At 44.1% G+C, this 20,410-nt stretch overlaps 1 protein-coding gene across 2 annotated transcripts in view; it reads left to right on the forward strand.

Annotated features, from left to right (window-relative positions):
- The first annotated feature begins 482 nt into the window (after positions 1–482).
- Positions 483–20,410, forward strand: part of LOC147462019 (uncharacterized) — a 35,366-nt gene continuing 15,438 nt past the window's right edge. The window contains exon 1 of one of the 2 annotated variants that reach the window (XM_086509487.1): positions 483–634. In XM_086509487.1, coding sequence (XP_086365613.1) covers positions 607–634 — 28 coding nt within the window. In that variant the 5' untranslated portion in view covers positions 483–606. The remainder of the gene's footprint in view (positions 635–20,410) is intronic. The other variant, XM_086509486.1, reaches the window with a different exon arrangement.

Consider the following 20,410-nt stretch of genomic DNA (forward strand, 5'->3'; position numbering starts at 1 on the left):
ATAACATCTGTTCACCTAATTACAATCACATATCAACATTTAATGCTTTTGGGAGTCACTTTTCTTTTTACAAACACATATTTCAATACAAAAACAAAAAATTATTACTACTAATGATCTTGAAATAATAAGAGCACATCTAAAAAATACAACTTTTCAATTCTCTTATTATGGTCAATCTATATCACAAATCTTTCGCACCATTGACATCATTAATATGAGCTCTATCAACTATCTTTACACCTAACAATCTACATACATCGATAATCCTTATAGGTGACTTCAATGTCGATGAGAACTTCACAAATTCTAAATACATTACACTCACAAAATTCTTGTCCTTCTTCACTCTAAAACAAAATATATCACAAAAAAACAACCATCTACAACTATACATCAGACCACATGTGGATATCTAATAGCTTGACAAGAACAAACTTTACCTTTTGGTCAGACCATTCTACCATTTACCTAGCTCTTATAGAATATTACGACATTTTATCTCTTTCTTAGCTTCACCTTGTTAATATTTTAATTATTTATATCATTTAAATTTGTTAAACCCTACTAAAACCTTCACTTCTGATGATTCGCGTCTTCTAAGCCATGCGGATGGCGAGCTTCCTCAGAGCAGGTTGGTCCCCCCCCCCCCCCCCCCCCCCCCCCCCCCTTTCCCCTTACACACACACACACACACACACACACACACACACACACACAATGTAGCAGTATCGCAACCATTTTGATGATGGCCATAGCTAGGGTTGATCATTTCTCACCGTTGAGGCAAAACAGGGATTTGCCCGTTCGTTCCGTGAGCTCAGTGGCTTCGATCTAGATTTCAAAGGACCGGAATGGTTCATAGTTCAAGCAATTGTTGCTTATCATCCACAGCTGGAGTGGCACTTCAAAAGCCAATTGGGGTCTTCCTTGTTCAAACCCTTGGAGAAAGGAAAGTGTTTTTTTAGTGAGAGGATAGGGACCTGGGGTGACTAAGACATGGTAGCAAGCAAAATGGCCCAGATTTTGTTAAGTGCTCGAAGGCTTGTTGTGATGCTTCATAAGATCCTTCCACGTTCACTAACATTGGTATCTGAATAGCTCCCTGCTCTCTTACATATGGCATGGCAACATGCACAAAACCATAGAGCTCATGGAGCTGTGATGGTTCTACCTGCTGGGTCTACTCCCCTTTCGTATAGGGTTTGTATGGGGCGTTGGTAGTGGGAAAAGTAGGCATAGGCACATACAAGCCGATGGTGGGAATCAAAGATATGTCCTTTTTTGGTTCTGCTGTTTTCCTCGATTCTTGTGTGTGGTGGTTGACGTGGACAGGAGTCATGTGGTGATTGGAGCCTAGCCACAAGTTGGCACTTTGGAAGTTTTCATCCTTGAGGAGCATGCTATTATCTCCATTGGCAGCGAGGCCAGTAGAATGTTACTATGAGTTTGCTTTTTCTTTTTTCCGGTTTCAAAGTCTTTTTTTGGTTGCTTGACTTGGTCATTTACCGCTCACCACCATGATGGATTGCTCAATAGGGTCATCCATGAGGCTGCAAGACCTTGGAGCATTCCTGGATTAGTTGTATCTTGGGGCTATTGAGCACCCACTAAGGACGAGTGATATGTACCATTGAGCAGGCTTAGGAAAATTTTATCGGCCACACCAGTAGTGGGTGGCCATGGTTTGTCTCGGATGTGAGGAGGCTGACAAATTCCTATGACAGTGGCTCTTCTCTACACAGGGAAGCTGCCAATTGGTTAGCCAGGGGTGGTCTTGGGTGGACGACCCATACCAGGAAGGCGCTTAAGCACAGCCAGCATGACGCCCATTTGGGGCTAGTTTGTTTAGCCTCATGGGAACTTCATGTGGTTGTTCTACAGTCCTCCTTGGGCCTATTTTACAGCCTGTAAACAGAGAGATTAGAGCCAGCCCAAGTCGTGACTAGAGGGCACAAAAAATGCCATATAGGGCAGTTTCACATGCATCTTGTGCTAGAGTTTGTCACCTCTTTGGCCGGTCTTGGTGGAGTTGCTAGTGTCCTGGTATGTCCTTGGGGCTGATCATAGGGAGTGAGGGCTGTTTTGTGGTTGTGCTTGGCCTATGTAAGGTAGTTTTCTCTTTTTTGGCATGTGTCCGCCATTGTTTTGCCCACCTTGTAGTCCTGGCAGTGTCATTTAGCATGCCTCTTGGTGGCCCTAGGTCTCGGGCATTCTATCCCAGAGCTCAGTGGTTTCCACGGGTTTTTATTTTCATTTTTCGGTTTTATCCCTATTTTTAGGATTGTGGGTTTTTAGGGGAGGTGGGGTGTGCCAATGTTTTGGGCCTCTCTCTCTCTCTCTCTCTCTTTTGTTCACTCCCTCTCTCTAGTGTTTTCCCTGTAGTGTTTTTTGCCAGATCACCCTCCTCTTTGCCTTTGTGTTTTTGTAGGCCTTCTCTCTTCTTGTGTCCTCTCCTATCGAGGCTACTCTCCTGTTGTTGCATCCTTACAGATATAGGAGATTACTACGTGTCATAAACTAATGATGTGGCATGGCCTAACAAACAAAACTGGAGCGAGGGGCCAATGGAAGAAGCAGAAGTAGTTCTTACCAACTTGCAGATTCTGCTCGAGTGGCCTGAAAAGGGTTAGGTTTTCAATACCAACTTATTAGAACTTGGCCGAGGAGCCCCAAAACCTTAAAATAAAACTGTATAGACTTTCGCGATTTGCGTTGGTTGCTTATTGCAGCCCGGAGCAACTTTCGTTTCATCGGCTGGCTCTCTCGAGCTTTGTACTGCACGTGGCAGTGTTTTCTTGCTCTCTCTGTGTTACTGTCGCACTGCCGTAGCTCAAGGGAGCTTTGTTTTCTCACTTGGTGTCCAAGGCCAAGGTAGGGCATCCTTTTTTTGTTACAAAAAACTCCCCAAGGGAGCGTGCCCACACGGCATACCCCCACACACCCTCTCTCCTAGTGAATACGGTGGAGGGCAAAGGGTTTTGGGTGAAGTGAAGGGCGAAGATTAACGCCGAAGGCGTGCTGTAGAATTTTTGAAATTTTAGAGAATTTAAAGACAATTTTCTATCTTGGTTACTCTCTTCTTTAAAAAAAGTTTTGAAGGCCTCTAAAGTTGGCCATATCAAGCAAAACCTTCTTGCTCTATTCGAATTGAAGGTTTTTCCTCCCTCGGTTGGACATAGTGTTTTCCAACGGGATTTCAAGTATCGACAAGTATTTCAATTGGACGGTGACTTTCGGCGTTTGCGGTCGACATCGACAATTGATTATGAATTGACGGTATCGATTTAGCAAGGCTAGTAGATTTCGTTTGCGGTTGGTCATAGCTGGTTATGGTTTGGTTTCGGAAGACGACTTTAACTACAAGATACATCTTTTCTTTTGTTAGCATAGCACGTTATTCGGATATTCACATGCAGCATACGTTTGATTTTGAGAACGCTGCCCCAATTCTCCTAGTTGTTGTCTGGTCGGCCACTATTACAAAGGATGCCCGCTCGGCATTGAGGCCAGATGATAGCATTGAATTGCTTGACATCCAAGAGTTTAGAGCATGTAAACACATGATTGTTTGAGTCTAATTTTACATAGCTGAATGCGAATGTCACTAAGATGTTTGATTTGGTTGTGTAATTCATGCAACGGTCGGCGCTAATGAGCAGACTAGGGTTTCTGCGACACCTGTGCCTCGCGGGAGCACCCCTGTTTGCAGGATCAAGGCTCCATCCAATCTGGAGGGATTGCACCTTCTCGTTCATAAAGAGGTGGATGACTTGTTAAAGAATACCAAGACATTGATTTTTAGAGGAGAGGAAAAGGAGCGCAACAAAGATACTATGAATATATTCTTGAGCAAATGGGATGGGATTCACGATCTTAGACGCACTCCAGATGCAGTCACGACACTGTAAACAAGTCTTACTAGAGGGTAAGGTCTACAAATGGTGGATGGCGCTTAAGGAGAAGGGCATCATACCACAAACTTGGCGTTGCTAAATTGGCTTTATCTAACTCTAAATGAATTATTTGATTTATAAGTGAGGGTTTTCTCGCTTGGAACAACAAGGAAAATAATTCTAAATGAATTATTGGAATTTTAAGTGAGGGTTTTTCTCACTGGAGACATCGGAGTACAGAGTATTCTTGGTGCGTCATTCAAAGTAATGATGGGAGCACTGTGAACGGGAATATCTGTAAGGCCACCAAGAACGGGTACTTCTGATGCGTCACATCGGATGGGTGACAGGGAGCATCGGGAAGAAGTATCCGACCATCCGGGAACGGACATCTCTGATGCGTCATAGGATGGGTGACATAGAGCATCGTGAAGGGGATTGTACCGTAAGTTCGGTAGGAAAGGACTAGGTGATGGGTATTCTTGATGCGTCACAAGGTGGGTGACGGGTGCATCGGAAAGGGGATATCCATAGTCGAGAGGAAATCTGAATTGGAAAGAGGAATACGCGTAAAGACGCAAGCACAAGAATAAAGATGGGTTTTGAGAAGCTTTTCTTAAAAAGCGGAATATTTTAACGGGTTTTTCGGGAAGAGCAAACGCTTTCCCGTGAGGAATCTATGTTTGCATTGCATTCGTGCATGTGGTTGCATCCAGGGACGCCTGGGAAGTGCTGTGAAAGCATTGTTTTTAACTTATAAGGTTTTATTGAGTTTTTGGGCATGTTCAGACCAATTTTAAAAATATGCCGGCCGTCCACTTAATAAGTGGGCAGCCACTTAGAAAATAAAGCAACAAAACCAGCCAACGAATTCTCTCTCCCTATTTCGGGTAGAACAGGAAAAAAAAAAATGAAAAAAAAATTTGAAAAAAAAAAACCCGGCCGCGATCTCTCCGCGAGCAGCTATTCGTGGTGGTGAAGGAGCTATAGAAGCACCACATGCCCTCACTGAAGGGAGGTTGCTAGCGCCAGCAAAAGAAGACTTTGCTGCCAGAAGACGCGAGAGATTGCGAGACTAAGAAGCACGGGAGTCGCTTTTCCCGCGCAAGAGCGACAGGTATCTATTGTGGATTCGCCATACGAATTGTTGTCATGTGTTTGCGTGTGTGTTTGCAGGTACTTCATCGCGAAGGAGAAGCGAGAAGGCTTCGTCGGCCTACGCTTGGGAATTTCGAAAACGGAATTCGGAAATTGTCTGCGGAGTCTCAACTCCGAGTACAGACGGAAAAAGGATTGAGAGCTTGTCTCTCGGATTTCCCTTACGGGAAGGAACGACCATCGAGTCAGAGATTTAGAACGGAGGGGTTTTCTCCGGTTCTTGTGCTTGTAAAAAGATTCTCCCTAATAAAGAATACTCTTTAAGGGGGGGGACCAGCCCATCTTCTGGTCCCCAGTACTGTGTCGATCTTCTCTCTCTCTCTCTCTCTCTATATCCTTTGGCTTCAGTATTAAGTGATAAATTCTATTTATCCGAGTATATTTTATATTGTTATGCGCTCCCGTTTGTGACACTTGGGCAGCCTTTGAGGATGTGTTCAGAAAGGAATTTCTGCCCACATATGCAGCGGTGCATGAGACAAGTGCTCTATCCGTCACCATAAGACATTGTTGGAGTATATCTTGCACTATGGTGATGTGATTCTCAAGCTGGAGGGTCTAGACACCTCTCAGCAAGTGCGTGGGTTCATCCGTGGGTTAACATTAGAGCTTATGTTAAAACCCGAGCCCCAAGAGGCTCGAGGAAGCTATAGTGCAAAGTTCAAACACATATACACAACGACCCGATGAAAAAGCATTGCGTAACACACGTGTTTGACACTGCACATGCAAATGCACGAACATCGCATAATAAGAGAGAAAATATAGTAGCTGCATCTTGATGCGTCCAAGAAGCCCAAGGGGCCTAGGGGCCATTTGTCTAGTGAAGAGTTTGAGAAAGCTAAGAAGAAAAAACTATGTTTTACATGTTTAGGGAGTAGACATTGGCAAAAAGGATTGTCTTAAGGGAAAATCTGTTGCCCAAGGCTAGCAGAAAGCACTGCACATGGTGCAATTTCTGCCTCTCGAGTCCTCTTGCTTTTTCAATGTGGAAGTAACTATAACTAGTTTGTACAACGTAGAGGGCGGTACTATTTCAATTACATGTTAACTTTACACAGAGCACTGAGAAGGAAAGAGAACACAGTTGCATCCAGCGACTAGAATGTCACTGCGCTTACGAGACTGACACCCTGCAGGCCCCAAAGACTGGTGCCCCTTTTGGTATTTCTTTATTAATTTAAGGTAGACGATCCGACCACTTAGCACAAGCTTTCACAAAGCTGTCCAAAGCTGGCGAGGGCTGAAAACGCAGGTTTTCGACCTGATTTCGGTAGCATAATGGCGCAAAAACCCCTGTAGGTCAAAAGAACCTGTCTAGGGCGGATTCCCTTGCTTTCTGGTGAGCTGTCACAGAATTCAGCGGGCTGTAATTCTCTATTTTTCACTGTTGGGTGCCCAAAAGCCTGTACACGCATCCCAAGGCTCTCACAAGGCTCCCCTGGTGTTCCCTTGCAGTTTAGGTGCGAAACCCTAAACTTGCAGAAAAACACAGCAGGTTGTAAATCCCTGTTTCGGATCGTTTTTTAGCGGAGCGAATACGCCTACGTGTGTCCCAAGGGCTCTTGCACAACAATGGGACAGTTCCCTTGTGAATTGGACGAGTTTTCACGCGAGAAAACTCTCCAAACTCACAATCTTTCGCGATGGAACTGTGCGTACCTGTCGGGGATTAGTAATTAGCTAATCCGGTTCATGTTTAGAAGGCTCTTGCCTTGGTAAACGCGCATAAACCCCTTGAACTGTACATATTCAGCTAAGTAGCCCAACTAGTGGGGCATTACCATATGTGCCAAAGGGGAGAGAGAGATGCACGAGAGCAAGTCTTCGCGCTACATGAGACAGAGGAGAAGGCAAGCTTTATATTAAAGCTGTAGACCTGCACCCACTACTCACACACACTGTAGGTCACTCAAAGTAAAAAATCAGCCTCCTCTCTCAAATTGGGCGTCCCCTCTTCATGCTGGATCTGGCAAATCTACCAGGAGCCGCCATGTGTCCAATTTGCCTCTTTTGAGTTTTATTCTCTAGTTCCCACTGACTTATAAAGTTATAAGTGACTTTTCGAGTGGCCCAGACCTCATTTGGCGCACACAGGCTTCCATACTCATCAGAATTCAATGCTAACTGGCCCGATCAGTCCCAGACTGACCGACCTATACTCCCGATGCAAGAAACCTGTTCGGCCGCAGACGTTTCACACTGGCCATGCAATGTCCACTTGCACCTTTCAAGGGTTCCAAGCAAAACAAGTAAAAATAAAAATAAATAAAAATATGTAGTACTTATTTATGGAAGGCAACAGGAAAAATACACCTCCTAGTGACACACCCCACCCTTGAAATACTGCAAGGAACCTCGCTTGCATGCCAATAATACATACGAATATCTCCTGATATCACATATGTTCTATGATGGGAATCCAAGATATACATGCTTCCGGAAATGTAGCGTTGGACGATTAAACAATCCCACCAACCTGGCTGCAACACATATATCAAGCATAGAAGTCTTCTAGTGTACGATTGAGCACAAACTTCTCTAGCTAAATTCTATATGAAAAGAGTAGATACAGTTCTTGGAGCTCACCATATAACATCTTGCAACTTTTCCTCTAACCTTTCTTTCTTTATGTACCAATATTTTTTCAGAAACAAGGATCTCATCCAATTCTTCCACTTCAGGTTGTTCCTCATCAAGCATATTCTCTGGCACATCACCAATAAAAGGTTTTAAAAGGCTGACATCAAAAGCATTATGTTTTTACCAGCCTTTTGGTAGTTTCAAACTGTAAGCTACATCGCTCATCTTTTCCGAAATCTGAAAAGGACTATAATATCGCATACTGAGCTTAGGAAACAAACGTTCCTTGCCTTTCCTTTTCCTTAACTTGGCCTTTTCTAAGCGCAAAAGCACCCAATCACCAAGTGAAAATACATGTTCACGACGTTGACGATCAACAGCTTTCTTTTGCTTAGCCTGAGTCTTCTCAAGAGCAATCTTTATCTTCTTGTATGTTTCATCCACATCTTGCACATACTTGTCTGCCTTAAAAATCTTGTCCTTAGTCTGCAAAATGGGCGGGGGCCTATCAGGAATCGACAATGGTTGCAACAATCCCGGTTGCTTTTGCCTGTCAAATTTGACTTTTTGGCAAACTAAGCATGATCTTACAAATGTGTCAACATCTTGACGCAAAGCTGGCCAGAGAAGAATGTCTCAACCCCTTTCACTGTCGTATCAATTCCACGATGCCCAGCATAGGGTGGAGCACGACTTTCCATCAAAATCTTTGGTCGTAATTGTAACCGGCCTGTTAACTTCAAAAAGGGCGGTAGACATTACTTCAAACCTTGATTTAGCTTTCATCCATTATTAGTCGTCAATTCTACCTGTGCTATAATGACACAAGAGAGGGAAATGGGATACAGATGCTAGTATGCATCTGTATGCGAGTCAGACACTAGATTGGCCCCTAAATAGGCGTCCCTTTCGGTATTTCTTTATTCTTTTACAGTTAAGAGGAAGTACAAAGAGTGCTTATAGCACTAAACTTGTATCCCGCAGTTCTTAACCTGTATCCCGCAGTTTCCATCCTGTTTGGAGGAATTTGGGCAGCATAACGGCGCAAAACCCTGCCCAAAACAGTCTGCAAGTAGGGAATCCTAAGGAGACCACTGTCCTTGTCCTGATTCCACCTTTAATTGACCAAAACAGAGGATAACCAGCCTCTGTAATTTCTGGTTATTGACTGGTTTTTCTCTGTTTTCAGCTCCCTATAGCCCCTGCACTGTTCCCTGCACCTTGGGCTAGTTGCCCCTTGAATCTGGAAGGATTTAGGGCATCGAAACAGCCCCAAACCTGCAAAAATCAGAGTTCCGGGAATCCTAATCTGTATCCAGCAATACAACACCTGTTTTGGCTAAATTTTGGCAGCACAATGGCTCCAAAATTGAGCCGAAACCAATTCCCTTGCTAGAACTCACTTCCACTGGCATAAACCCTCTGATTCCAACTCAAAAAGAGCAATTACAGCTCGCTGGAATTTCTGGTTTTTCACTTGTTTTGAGCCCCAACACTTCCCAGAAGTGTTCTCTGACAATTGGGCACTGTTCCCAATGCATCTGGCATCCATACGGCTGCAAAACAGTAAATTTCAGACCGCTGTATTTTCTGGTTAGGACCTGTTTTTGGCCTAATTTCAGTTGTCAATTGTTCTTGCACTGTTCCCAATGCCTTGGACTACGTGCCCCTTGATTCTGGCATGATTTCGAGCACAAAACAGTCCCAAAACAGCCCAAAATCAACAATAAAACAATGCTGATTTTTGTGTGTTTACTTGAGAGGTTATCACCCTCTCGTTTCCCTGCTTTGGAGTAGCAGTAAGCTACTCTTGCTCCTGTTCAGGGAGACTCTTGCCTCAGCAATAGAGCATCAAACCACAAGACTGTACATGGTCAATCTGATGAGCCCACTAGAGGGGCATAACCATAAAGAATAGGGAAGAGAGAGAGCAGTGAGGTGTGCAGGTCATGACATCCTACACCTCATTGTACATAGAGGGTAAGCCAACACTCCATTGAAGCTCTCCCATCTGTGACAGCACTCAAAAACGAGCTCACAGCTGACAATCACGTTTTTGCCTTCTCTTTTTAAGTAGTAAACTGGCCTCAGAGTGCCAAGTGTCACTCATTTGTGCATTTTCCCGCTTTAGACCTTCGGGTCTAAAAATATCTCACTTGCAGCCTCTGTTGTCTTGGCCATAGAGTAACAAAATGATTCCCATGTCAAACTGCACGTAATGACGCGAAGACATTTTGTCGTCCAAAAATAGCAGTCCCTAAAATTTAGGAGTTTCTGCCATTACATTCTGCTAGGTCATCTGACCCTCTTTGTACACTGCAGCCACACCCAGAACTGCAATGTAGCCTATGTAGCAAAGGATTCCGCTTTGGCTGGCCAATGACCCCGCTTTGGCTGGCCAATGACCCCGCCCAACCTTAGTGCTCTTTAGTCCTCAGGCTTGGACTCTCTCTGAACAGTTCCACACTGGCTATGCAATGCAGGGCAATTAGATTTCCAGAGGGGTGTTTCCAAAAGGTAAAACAAACAAAATTTCCCAAAGAAAGAGAAAATAAACAAAAATGGAATTGCAACTGGCTGGTGACATACCCCCCTCTTGAAATCTCAAACGTCCTCGTTTGCACCTATGTCGTACATGCTTACAGTCAGCACTTGGGTGTCCGGACACCGTATCGACACATGTACGACACATACATGCTCACAGTCAACACCTTGTTGACGCATGTATTGCTTGCGTGTGAACCTTGTCCCAATGACATAGTGGAAGCGTCACTCTGCCATTGCTTTGAGTCCATAATTTTTCAATGACAAAATGGAAGCGTCACATTTTGCCACTGTCTTTTAGTACACGTTGGATCCAGTAACCTTTCGAGCATACCCAAACTGACAGTTTAAGAATGCAGTTACACATGTACTCTTCAATAGAAATAATTGCTGTACCCTTGACAAACTGACAAGAAATACTCACTTCTATAGCACTAAACAAACTTTTGGACATTCCATAAGAGCAATTGCCAAACTGACAATCTGTACAGCTCATGTAACATGCACTTCATTTGAGCTCATTGTAAGTAACATGTACATCATTTCTTTCAGAAGCCATTGTCACACTGACAATCCATGTAGCTCTGAATCTCAAGGGGTCAAGGTAGGTTGCAAACCAAGGTTTGAAGTTCCCATACTTTTAGTGACTCTGCAAGTTCACTTTTTTCCATCCACTTGACATCCAGAGGTGAATAGCTTTTGAACTTTACCAAACAGCACCTTGCAACCTTGCCTTTTCTTTTCTTTCTTTATGTGCCAAAATCTGTTCCGAGACCAAGATCTCGTCAAGTTCCTCGACTTCCGGCTGATCTTCAGGTGGCATATCTTCTGGTACATCACCCACATAGGGTCTGAGAGAAGACTCACGTGAAACGCATTGTGAATCCTTCAACTCTCAGGCAATTTCAGCCTTTATGGAATATCACTGATTTGCATACTGAGCATCGAAAACAATCTTTCTCTACTCTTCATCTTGATCTTTGGAGATTAACTTGCGATCTACCCTTATGCTGTCACTTTTATTGGGCCGAGAATTCTTTTTTTGACCCAATTTTGGCAGCATAACTGTAGTAGAAACCTTCACAACCAAAAATCCACATATCCAAGTGATTATCCACGCATAATAGAGCACTTTTGCAAACCTGTCCTGGAAATTCAGGACGTTGAATTCTCTGTTTTTAGCTCCTAAAATGCTTTCGGGCTCTGTTTTGTGTGCCAATCGCACCAATTCGTAGCCTTTGATCTTTTGCATCAATAGGACTACTTGCCCTTTGATTTACACGAGATTTCTCGTAAGAAATCTTGTTAAATCATCCTATACCTATTTTGAATTAGCCTTTAGCTAATTCGGTACCTGTATGAAATCATTCCAAGTGGAAGGAGTCTGTCCTTGTAACAACAATGTATTCCACCACTGACTTGTATTTTTTTTTCCAGAAAAGTGGCAGCTTTCTTGACTTTAAATGCTCCTTCCAACAAATGCTTTGTCAAACTGTTCGAGGAAAGAGAAAACCTTTGTCTTCTCATCAAAGCCATTGAGTGTGTCAATGGACTCACTGATCATCTTCTTTGTATGGCTTTAGCTTATCCATTGACTCCAAATGGTCAAAAGAGACAGTTTGCATAATGGGTACACCTGTGGGAGCCATCTGTACTCCCTGGCCAGTAACATGTTGATGTCCAGGTGTCATAATCATTGATGGGATTGAAAAACCAGCCATACCCAAGTTGCCTTGTGACACCCCAAACTGACCTTGTGTGCCCTGAAATCCTGGGTGCAAACCAATGTTTGCATACATGGGGTTGGGCACCATGCCTTGCATACCCCTAAACACTGTTTTTGGCATGCCAAAACTGCCTTGAACTTGATGTGCTATTGATGAAGATCTTATGAACTCCATAAATCTTGGATTCTCCATCAATTGCTTGAACATGGTCACAACAGTAACAACCTGCAAAGCTTTCTCTGCTTGGCCTGAACTCTCGCCAATTTCATGTGCAGTTGGAATAGGCTGTCTATCCTTTGAAGAGGAACCCTCTTCCTTGTTGCCATCCATCCTGTATCCAAAGAAAGACTCGTAGCCTTTCTCACCTGTATCCAAAGAAAGACTCTCGTAGCCTTTCTCACCTGTAAATCCAAAGAAAGACTCGTAGCCTTTCTCACCTATATCCAAAGAAAGACTCTCGTAGCCTTTCTCACCTGTAAATCCACTCGATCTACTTTCAAACTCTCTGTGTTTTCAAGGTCATCCCAAACTCTCTCTATGTCTTTAACCCAAACTGACCAAGGCTCACTTTTTGAGGAAAAAGTGATTTAATCTCGTCGATGGAACCATGTAACCGGCCTGTTAACTTCAAAAAGGGCGGTAGACTTTACTTCAAACCTTGATTTAGCTTTCACCCATTATTAGTCGTCTATTCTACCTGTGCTATAATGACACAAGAGAGGGAAATGGGATACAGATGCTAGAATGCATCTGTATGTGAGTCAGACACTAGATTGGCCCTTAAATAGGCGCCCCTTTCGGTATTTCTTTATTCTTTTACAGTTAAGAGGAAGTACAAAGAGTGCATATAGCACTAAATCTGTATCCCGTAGTTCTTAACTTGTATCCTGCAGTTTCTATCCTGTTTGGAGGAATTTGGGCAGCATAACGGCGCAGAACCCTGCCCAAAACAGCTTGCAAGTAGGGAATCCTAAGGAGACCACTGTCCTTGTCGCGATTCCACCTTTAATTGACCAAAACAGTTTGTAAGTAGGGAATCCTAAGGAGACCACTGTCCTTGTCCCGATTCCACCTTTAATTGACCAAAACAGAGCATAACCAGCCTTTGTAATTTCTGGTTATTGATTGGTTTTTCTCTGTTTTCAGCTCCCTGTAGCCTCTGCACTGTTCCCTGCACCTTGGGCTAGTTGCCCCTTGAATCTGGAAGGATTTAGGGCATCGAAACAGCCCCAAACCTGCAAAAATCAGAGTTCCGGGAATCCTAATCTGTATCCAGCAATACAACATCTGTTTTGGCTAAATTTTGGCAGCACAACGGCTCTTAAATTGAGCCGAAACCAATTCCCTTGCTAGAACTCACTTCCACTGGCATAAACCCTCTGATTCCAACTCAAAAAGAGCAATTACAGCTCGTTGGAATTTCTGGTTTTTCACTTGTTTTGAGCCCCAACACTTCTCAGAAGTGTTCTCTGACAATCAGGCACTGTTCCCAATGCATTTGGCATCCATACGGCTGCAAAACAGTAAATTTCAGACCGCTGTATTTTCTGGTTAGGACTTGTTTTTGACCTAATTTTAGCTGTCAACTGTCCCTGCATTGTTCCCAATGCCTTGGAGTACGTGCCCCTTGATTCTGGCATGATTCCGAGCACAAAACAGTCCCAAAACAGCCCAAAATCAACAATATAACAATGCTGATTTTTGTGTGTTTACTTGAGAGGTTATCACCCTCTCGTTTCCCTGCTTTGGAGTAGCAGTAAGCTACTCCTGCTCCTGTTCAGGGAGACTCTTGCCTCAGCAATAGAGCATCAAACCACAAGACTGTACATGGTCAATCTGATGAGCCCACTAGAGGGGCATAACCATAAATAATAGGGGAGAGAGAGAGCAGTGAGGTGTGCAGGTCATGACATCCTGCACCTCATTGTACGTAGAGGGTAAGCTAGCACTCCATTGAAGCTCTCCCACTTGTGACAGTACTCAAAAACGAGCTCGCAGCTGAAAATCACGTTTATGCCTTCTCTTTAAGTAGTAAACTGGCCTCAGAGTGCCAAGTGTCACTCATTTGTGCATTTTTCCGCTTTAGACCCTCGGGTCTAAAAATATCTCACCTGCAGCCTCTGTTGACTTGGCCACAGAGTAACAAAATGATTTCCATGTCAAACTGCACGTAATGACGCGAAGACATTTTGCCGTCCAAAAATAGCAGTCCCTAAAATTTAGGAGTTTCTTTCATTACATTCTGCTAGGTCATCTGACCCTCTTTGTACACTGCAGCCACACCCAGAACTGAAATTTAGCCTATGTAGCAAAGGATTCCGCTTGGGCTGGCCAATGACCCCACTTTGGCTAACCATAGTCCTTGTCCAACCTTAGTGCGCTTTAGCCCTCAGGCTTGGACTCTCTCTGAACAGTTCCACACTGGCTATGCAATGCAGGGCAGTTAGATTTCCAGAGGGGTGTTTCCAAAAGGTAAAACAAACAAAATTCCCCAAAGAAAGAGAAAATAAACAAAAATGGAATTGCCACTGGGTGGTGACAGTAACTGTTTAGTAACGCATAACTTTCCATGCATCATGAGAAAGTCATTCTTAAGCATATAGTGCTCATGATGTTGCCCATCAACAAGCTGTCATAGATCCTTGCAAAATCTGAATCTTCAGCATATTGTGTCTTCATTTCGTCTAGTTCACAATGGTATGGAATTGACACTGCTGAAATTTGGGGCTGTCGTGACAACGCATCAGCCACCACGTTCTTTTTCCCTTGCATATGCACAATCTGAAAATGGAACATTGACAAGATGTTTGCCCATCGCATGTGCTTCTCAGACAACTTTGTTTGTGTGAGAAAATATCGTAAGGTTTGATAATCCGTTTGGACAACAAAATCAGCCCCTAGCAGATAGTGTTTCCAAGTAGTGAGAGCATGAATTATTGCCATCAATTCTTTCTCATAGACTTGCAAGTTCCTTTCGGTCTTCAAAAGAATTCTCTCTCATATGCGACTACTCGGCCATTCTGCATTAGAACTGCACCAAGACTATGGCCACACGCATCACACTGAACCACAAAAGGTTTCGAAAGATCTGGCAAAATGATTACCGGATCTGAAGTTAGCTTCTCTTTTAAGTGTTTGAAAGCTAAAATTTCCTTGGCTGTCCACTTGAAAGTAACTCCTTTTCCTTGCAGTGCATGGAGTGGAGAAGCAATCTCAGCAAAATTTCGGATGAACCTCCTACAGTAGGAACATAAGCCAAGGAAAGCTTCGAATGTCATCTACGGACTTCAAGTCTGGTCATGACCTAATTGCTTCCACTCTGGCGGGATCCATGCGTACCCCATCCTTTGAAACAATGTGCCCAAGGAAGTGAATCTCTTTCAGAAAGAACTCACTTTTCTTAGCATTAATGAGTAGCCTGTTCTATGTAACTCATTGAAAACTGCGGTCAAGTGATCCCTATGCTCCTCTCTGGACTTTGAGTAGACAATCATGTCATCAAAGAAGGTACCCACGAAGTTTCTATGTGGTCTAAAAATTCTGTCCATCATTCTATTAAACGTGGCAGGAGCATTTGTGAGACCAAATGGCATAACAAGAAACTCATAAAGACCAAATGTTGTCCTGAATGTAGTCTTATGGACATCTTCTGGCCTAATGCGTATCTGATGGTAACCACACTTTAGGTCTATCCTTGTAAACAATGACGCTCCCTCAAGCCGATCAAGAATGTCATCTATCCTCGGTATGGGGAACCTGTTCTTGATGTATTCTTATTCAAGGCGCAATAGTCAATGCACATGCGCCATGAACCATCCTCCTACTGTACTTAGAGTACAGGCGAACAAAAAGGGGATGCACTGGCCTGAATCAACCCCTTTCTAAAAGCTCGTTGACCTGACTCATCATCTCTTTCTACTGGGGTGCACTAACCCTGTATGGTGGTCTATTCGGTGGACTAGAACCTGGCACAAGATCTATGGTATGATCCTCAGGTCTCTTAGGAGGTAACTCCCCCGGCAAAGAGTACGAAAAACAATCACTGAAACCACTCAAAAAAGTTGACCTGTCTTTATCTAAGGTAGACAAATTAGATACAACTTCAGGTACTTCTTTTGCAAAGATTAAGTACGCAGAAAGATGATTCTTTGTTACAGATGAAATAGTAGAAGCAGAAACAACTGGAACAGACTCGCCTTTAAGATTTACATCAAGGACATGAGTCTTTCCTCTATGTACAGGGGTAATCTTTTTGTTGTAAGTATCCACCATAGCATGCAACATGTATTATGTAACACCATGGGATACCCAGTAACACATCACAGCCCTCGAATAGCATAATATGAAATTCTTCCGCATTCATACAGGTCTGAATGTGCAGATGAAGCTTCCCCAAAATGGGAGTGATAGGCTCTGAATGAATAGGGCATGCCAAACCTGCTTCCCTTGTCATACCCATCTCCTCTGTACGAATGCCCAACTTTGATGCCAATTCTGGTGATATGAAATTTGTACGGGCTCCTGGATCAAAGAAAACGAGCACTGTATGGTCTCTAACTTTGCCCCAAGCTCTGCACAGTTTCGTGGTATCTATGTTTGGCTGGTCTCCAACCAAACCTGGGACAAGTCCTGCACTTGGCTTTGGCCCGGCTTCTTCCATTTATGGTCTGACTTGTCATCCTTATCCTGTGACTTCTTCTGTGGGCATTCATTTGCAAAATGTCCATCCTGTTCACAAGTGTAGCATTTCTTGGCCTCCCTAAGAGCTTTCCTTTCTTCAAAGGTTTTGCCAAAAAAATGCCTTTTTTGTCCTTGTCCTCGTCCCGAAGGAGATTTAGATTGCTTCTTGGACGTATCAGTTTGTTCATTGGAGGGCTTCTCTGTGGGAGGCTCAGAGGGCTTTGCTGCAACATTGCCCTTGGCTGAAAACTGTTTGCCCTTGGACCGTTTCTTGTGGCTATTAAATCCATCGGAATCTCCCTTCGACAGATGCTGGCCACTCTTGCATTCTCTATCAACTGAAACATATTCATGACAATAGTCTTTGTGCAATAGTCCTGATTTTCTTGGGCAATCCGCAACAGTACGTCTCAATCTGTTTTGACAATGGCACAAACCTGTAAGAGGTGACTGGCAACAGTGCGGCCCAAAACTGTTTATTGTACTCTTCCAGATTCGCACACTGTTTAGTGCCATTCTGTCATCACATCGACTTCAAAAGTGTTTGTCAGCCATGCAGGCACAAAAAGCAGTTTGAATTGGACCCATGTTGTTGGGGCTTGACCCTGGTTCAACAATGGGGTCCACCATTGAAGCGCATTCCCTTTCAAGAAAGTGGCAGCGTTGCGTATCTTCGAAGACTCTGTGAAGTTTCCTCCAGCATAAGCTGCATCGAACTGTTGTATGAAGGTCAAAGGTCAAAGCCTTCAATTGATCCTCAGTTCCTCTGAAAGTTTCAAACTTCACTGCCTGCTCACCTTCCTTGTAATCCTTAGGCTGACTCAAAGGAGCCACATTGTCATAAACAGGTGCCTGTAGCAGTGGTGCTGCATGATTGTTCATTCTAGCACCCGCATCACTTGTTTTACCTCTCATATCTGCATTTTGTACGTATGGCTGCAAAAAATAGCCATACCAAATTGTGTTCAAGGCACTCGAAATTGGCCATAGGCACCCTGAAAACCTGGTTGACACCCATGTTCGCGTACATGGGGTTATCCATGCCTGTTTGCATTGTCTCGAACACATTCCCTGGCATATAACGTGTGGAAGGTTCAGCCATAGCTTGAAACATTGAACCACCTCCAAAATAACCAGGATAAGTATTGGGTAATGGAAGGGTCTGACGCATAGCCTGTTCATTACTCCCTTGACCATTCACAAACGGTTCCTGTCCAGCTAAAGCAAGTTGCTTTGGATCATTGGATACCGTTAATTGCTCAACCACATGGGCTCTCCCTCGAGCATCATGAGTCCTTTGTGCATTGGAAATCTCCTTTTCCTGCAACGGCTCAGTCGTGCCCTGTATAGGAGGCTGAAAACCCCGTGTCGGAGCCTGTAAGAACTCCTGCATCCTTGGGTTGTTAGCCAACTGCTGAAACATGTCCATGCAGCAACGCAGTTGAGTTCTAAACAACGTGTCCTCTTCTTAAAGAGTTGAAGGAATTTTCTCTGTGCCATGTGAGGAAGATCCCTCTTCAGGTACTTTGTCTCTCTTCTCTACCATAACGACAAGCTTCGTGTTGCTTTCACCCACAACAATCCACGTTGCACTTTTTGAAGAAAAAGTGACTAGCCCGTCGATGGAACCATATAACCGGCCTGTACAACGTAGAGGGCGGTACTATTTCAATTACCTGTTAACTTTACACAGAGCACTGAGAAGGAAAGAGAACACAGTTGCGTCCGATGACTAGAATGTCACTGCGCATATGAGACTGACACCCTGTAGGCCCCAAAGACTGGCGCCCCTGTCGATATTTCTTTATTAATTTAAGGTAGACGATTCGACCACTTAGCACAAGCTTTCACAAAGCTGTCCAAACATGGCGAGGGTTGAAAACTTTGGTTTTCGACCTGATTTTGGCAGCATAACGGCGCAAAACCCTTGTAGGTCAAAAGAACCTGTCTAGGGCAGATTCCCTCGCTTTTTGGTGAGCTGTCATAGAAATTCAGCGGGCTGTAATGCTCTGTTTTTCACTGCCGGGTGCCCAAAAGCTTGTACACGCATCCCAAAGCTCTCACGAGGCTCCCTGCAGTTTAGGTGCGAAACCCTAAATCTGCAGAAAAACACAGCAGGCTGTAATTCCCTGTTTCGGAATGTTTTTAGCGGAGCAAACACGCCTACGCGTGTCCCAAGGGCTCCTGCACACAATGGGACAGTTCCCTTGTGAATTGGACGAGTTTTCACGCGAGAAAACTCTCCAAACTCGCAATCTTTCGCGATGGAACTGTGCGTACTTGTCGGGGATTAGTAATTAGCTAATCCATTCCTGTTCAGAAGGCTCTTGCCTTGGCAAACGCGCATAAACCCCGAGAACTGTACATATTCATCTGAGTAGCCCAACTAGTGGGGCATTACCATATGTGCCAAAGGGGAGAGAGAGATGCACGAGAGCAAGTCATCGCGCTACATGAGACAGAGGAGAAGGCAAGCTTTCCATCAAAGCTGTAGACCTGCACCCACTACTCACACACACACTGTAGGTCACTCAAAGTTAAAAATCAGCCCCCTCTTCATGCTGGATCTGGCAAATCTACCAGGAGCCGCCATGTGTCCAGTTTGCCCCTTCTGAGTTAATTCTCTAGTTCCCATTGACTTATAAAGTTATAAGTGACTTTTCGAGTGGCCCAGACCTCATTTGGCGCACACAAGCTTCCATACTCATCAGAATTCAGTGCTAACTGGCCTGATCAGTCCCAGACTGACCGAAGAAACCTGTTCGGCTGCAGCCGTTTCACACTGGCCATGCAATGTCCACTTGCACCTTTTCAAGGGTTCCTGGCAAAATAAGTAAAAATAAAAATATCTAGTACTTATTTATGGAAGGCAACAGGAAAAATACACCTCCTGGTGACAGTAATACACATTGAAGCTGTCACAAACGAGAGTGCACACGAATAATCAACAAGCTGAAAATAAATAAACTTTCAACCAAAAGAGACAAGGGAGAATGTCACAGAGTGATGATGTGGCATGCCCAAGTTATGGGGTCTTGTCCGATGGGGCCCAAAGGGACAATGATAAAATGAAGAACCCCTTGCTGACGTGGCAGTGCTGCACGGACCCCCGCGATTTGCGGTAGGCTACGCTTGTAGCTTTTGGGGACGAGTTGCTTTTAGAACTTGAAGATTTTCATATAACTGCTTTTAGAAGGCCAAGAGTCTTTATAAGAAGTGTCAGGGCCTCGTTCTCCCTCAGATGAGCTTGGGAGCTTTGCCAAGATTTATATAAAAAGGAATACCGAAAGGGGCGCCAGACTTTGGGCCAATCTCTTTGGGCACGGAACTACGTCGGGCCGTGTCGTCTCTTTCAGTTGTGATTAAGTTATTTTTAGTTTCTCTCACGTGTGTTGCGTCAGATTCTCGACCCCAAAGATTCTCGACTTGGGGTGTCTAAGTCTGTTATAGTGGTATCTGACCTCAGTCGATTTTCCTTCTATGGAGAATCCGATTCCTTCTATCACGACACATGGATTCAATTGACGAATCCGCAAGGAGCAAACTAATACACCTGACCACTCAGGTTCGGGTGAAAATACAGAATACTCGAATGGACGACGACCACCTGCTGTAAACTTGGAACGAGAGTACGACCACCTCCGCCCACGGAGTATGAACGAATGGAGATGCAACACAAACAACAGGTTGATGCATGTGCTCATCAGATGCTCCTGTATTCAAAAGATCCTTCGTATGCGAAATTTTTGACCAAGCATCCAATCGGCAAAATGGATTCTCGATGGTGTACGACCATCAATTCACCTCTGAAGCTAGCACTCT

The sequence above is a fragment of the Adiantum capillus-veneris genome, chromosome 3 (genome assembly GCF_014529385.1).
Source record: "Adiantum capillus-veneris isolate H3 chromosome 3, ASM1452938v2, whole genome shotgun sequence".
In the NCBI taxonomy this organism is placed as follows: domain Eukaryota; kingdom Viridiplantae; phylum Streptophyta; class Polypodiopsida; order Polypodiales; family Pteridaceae; genus Adiantum; species Adiantum capillus-veneris.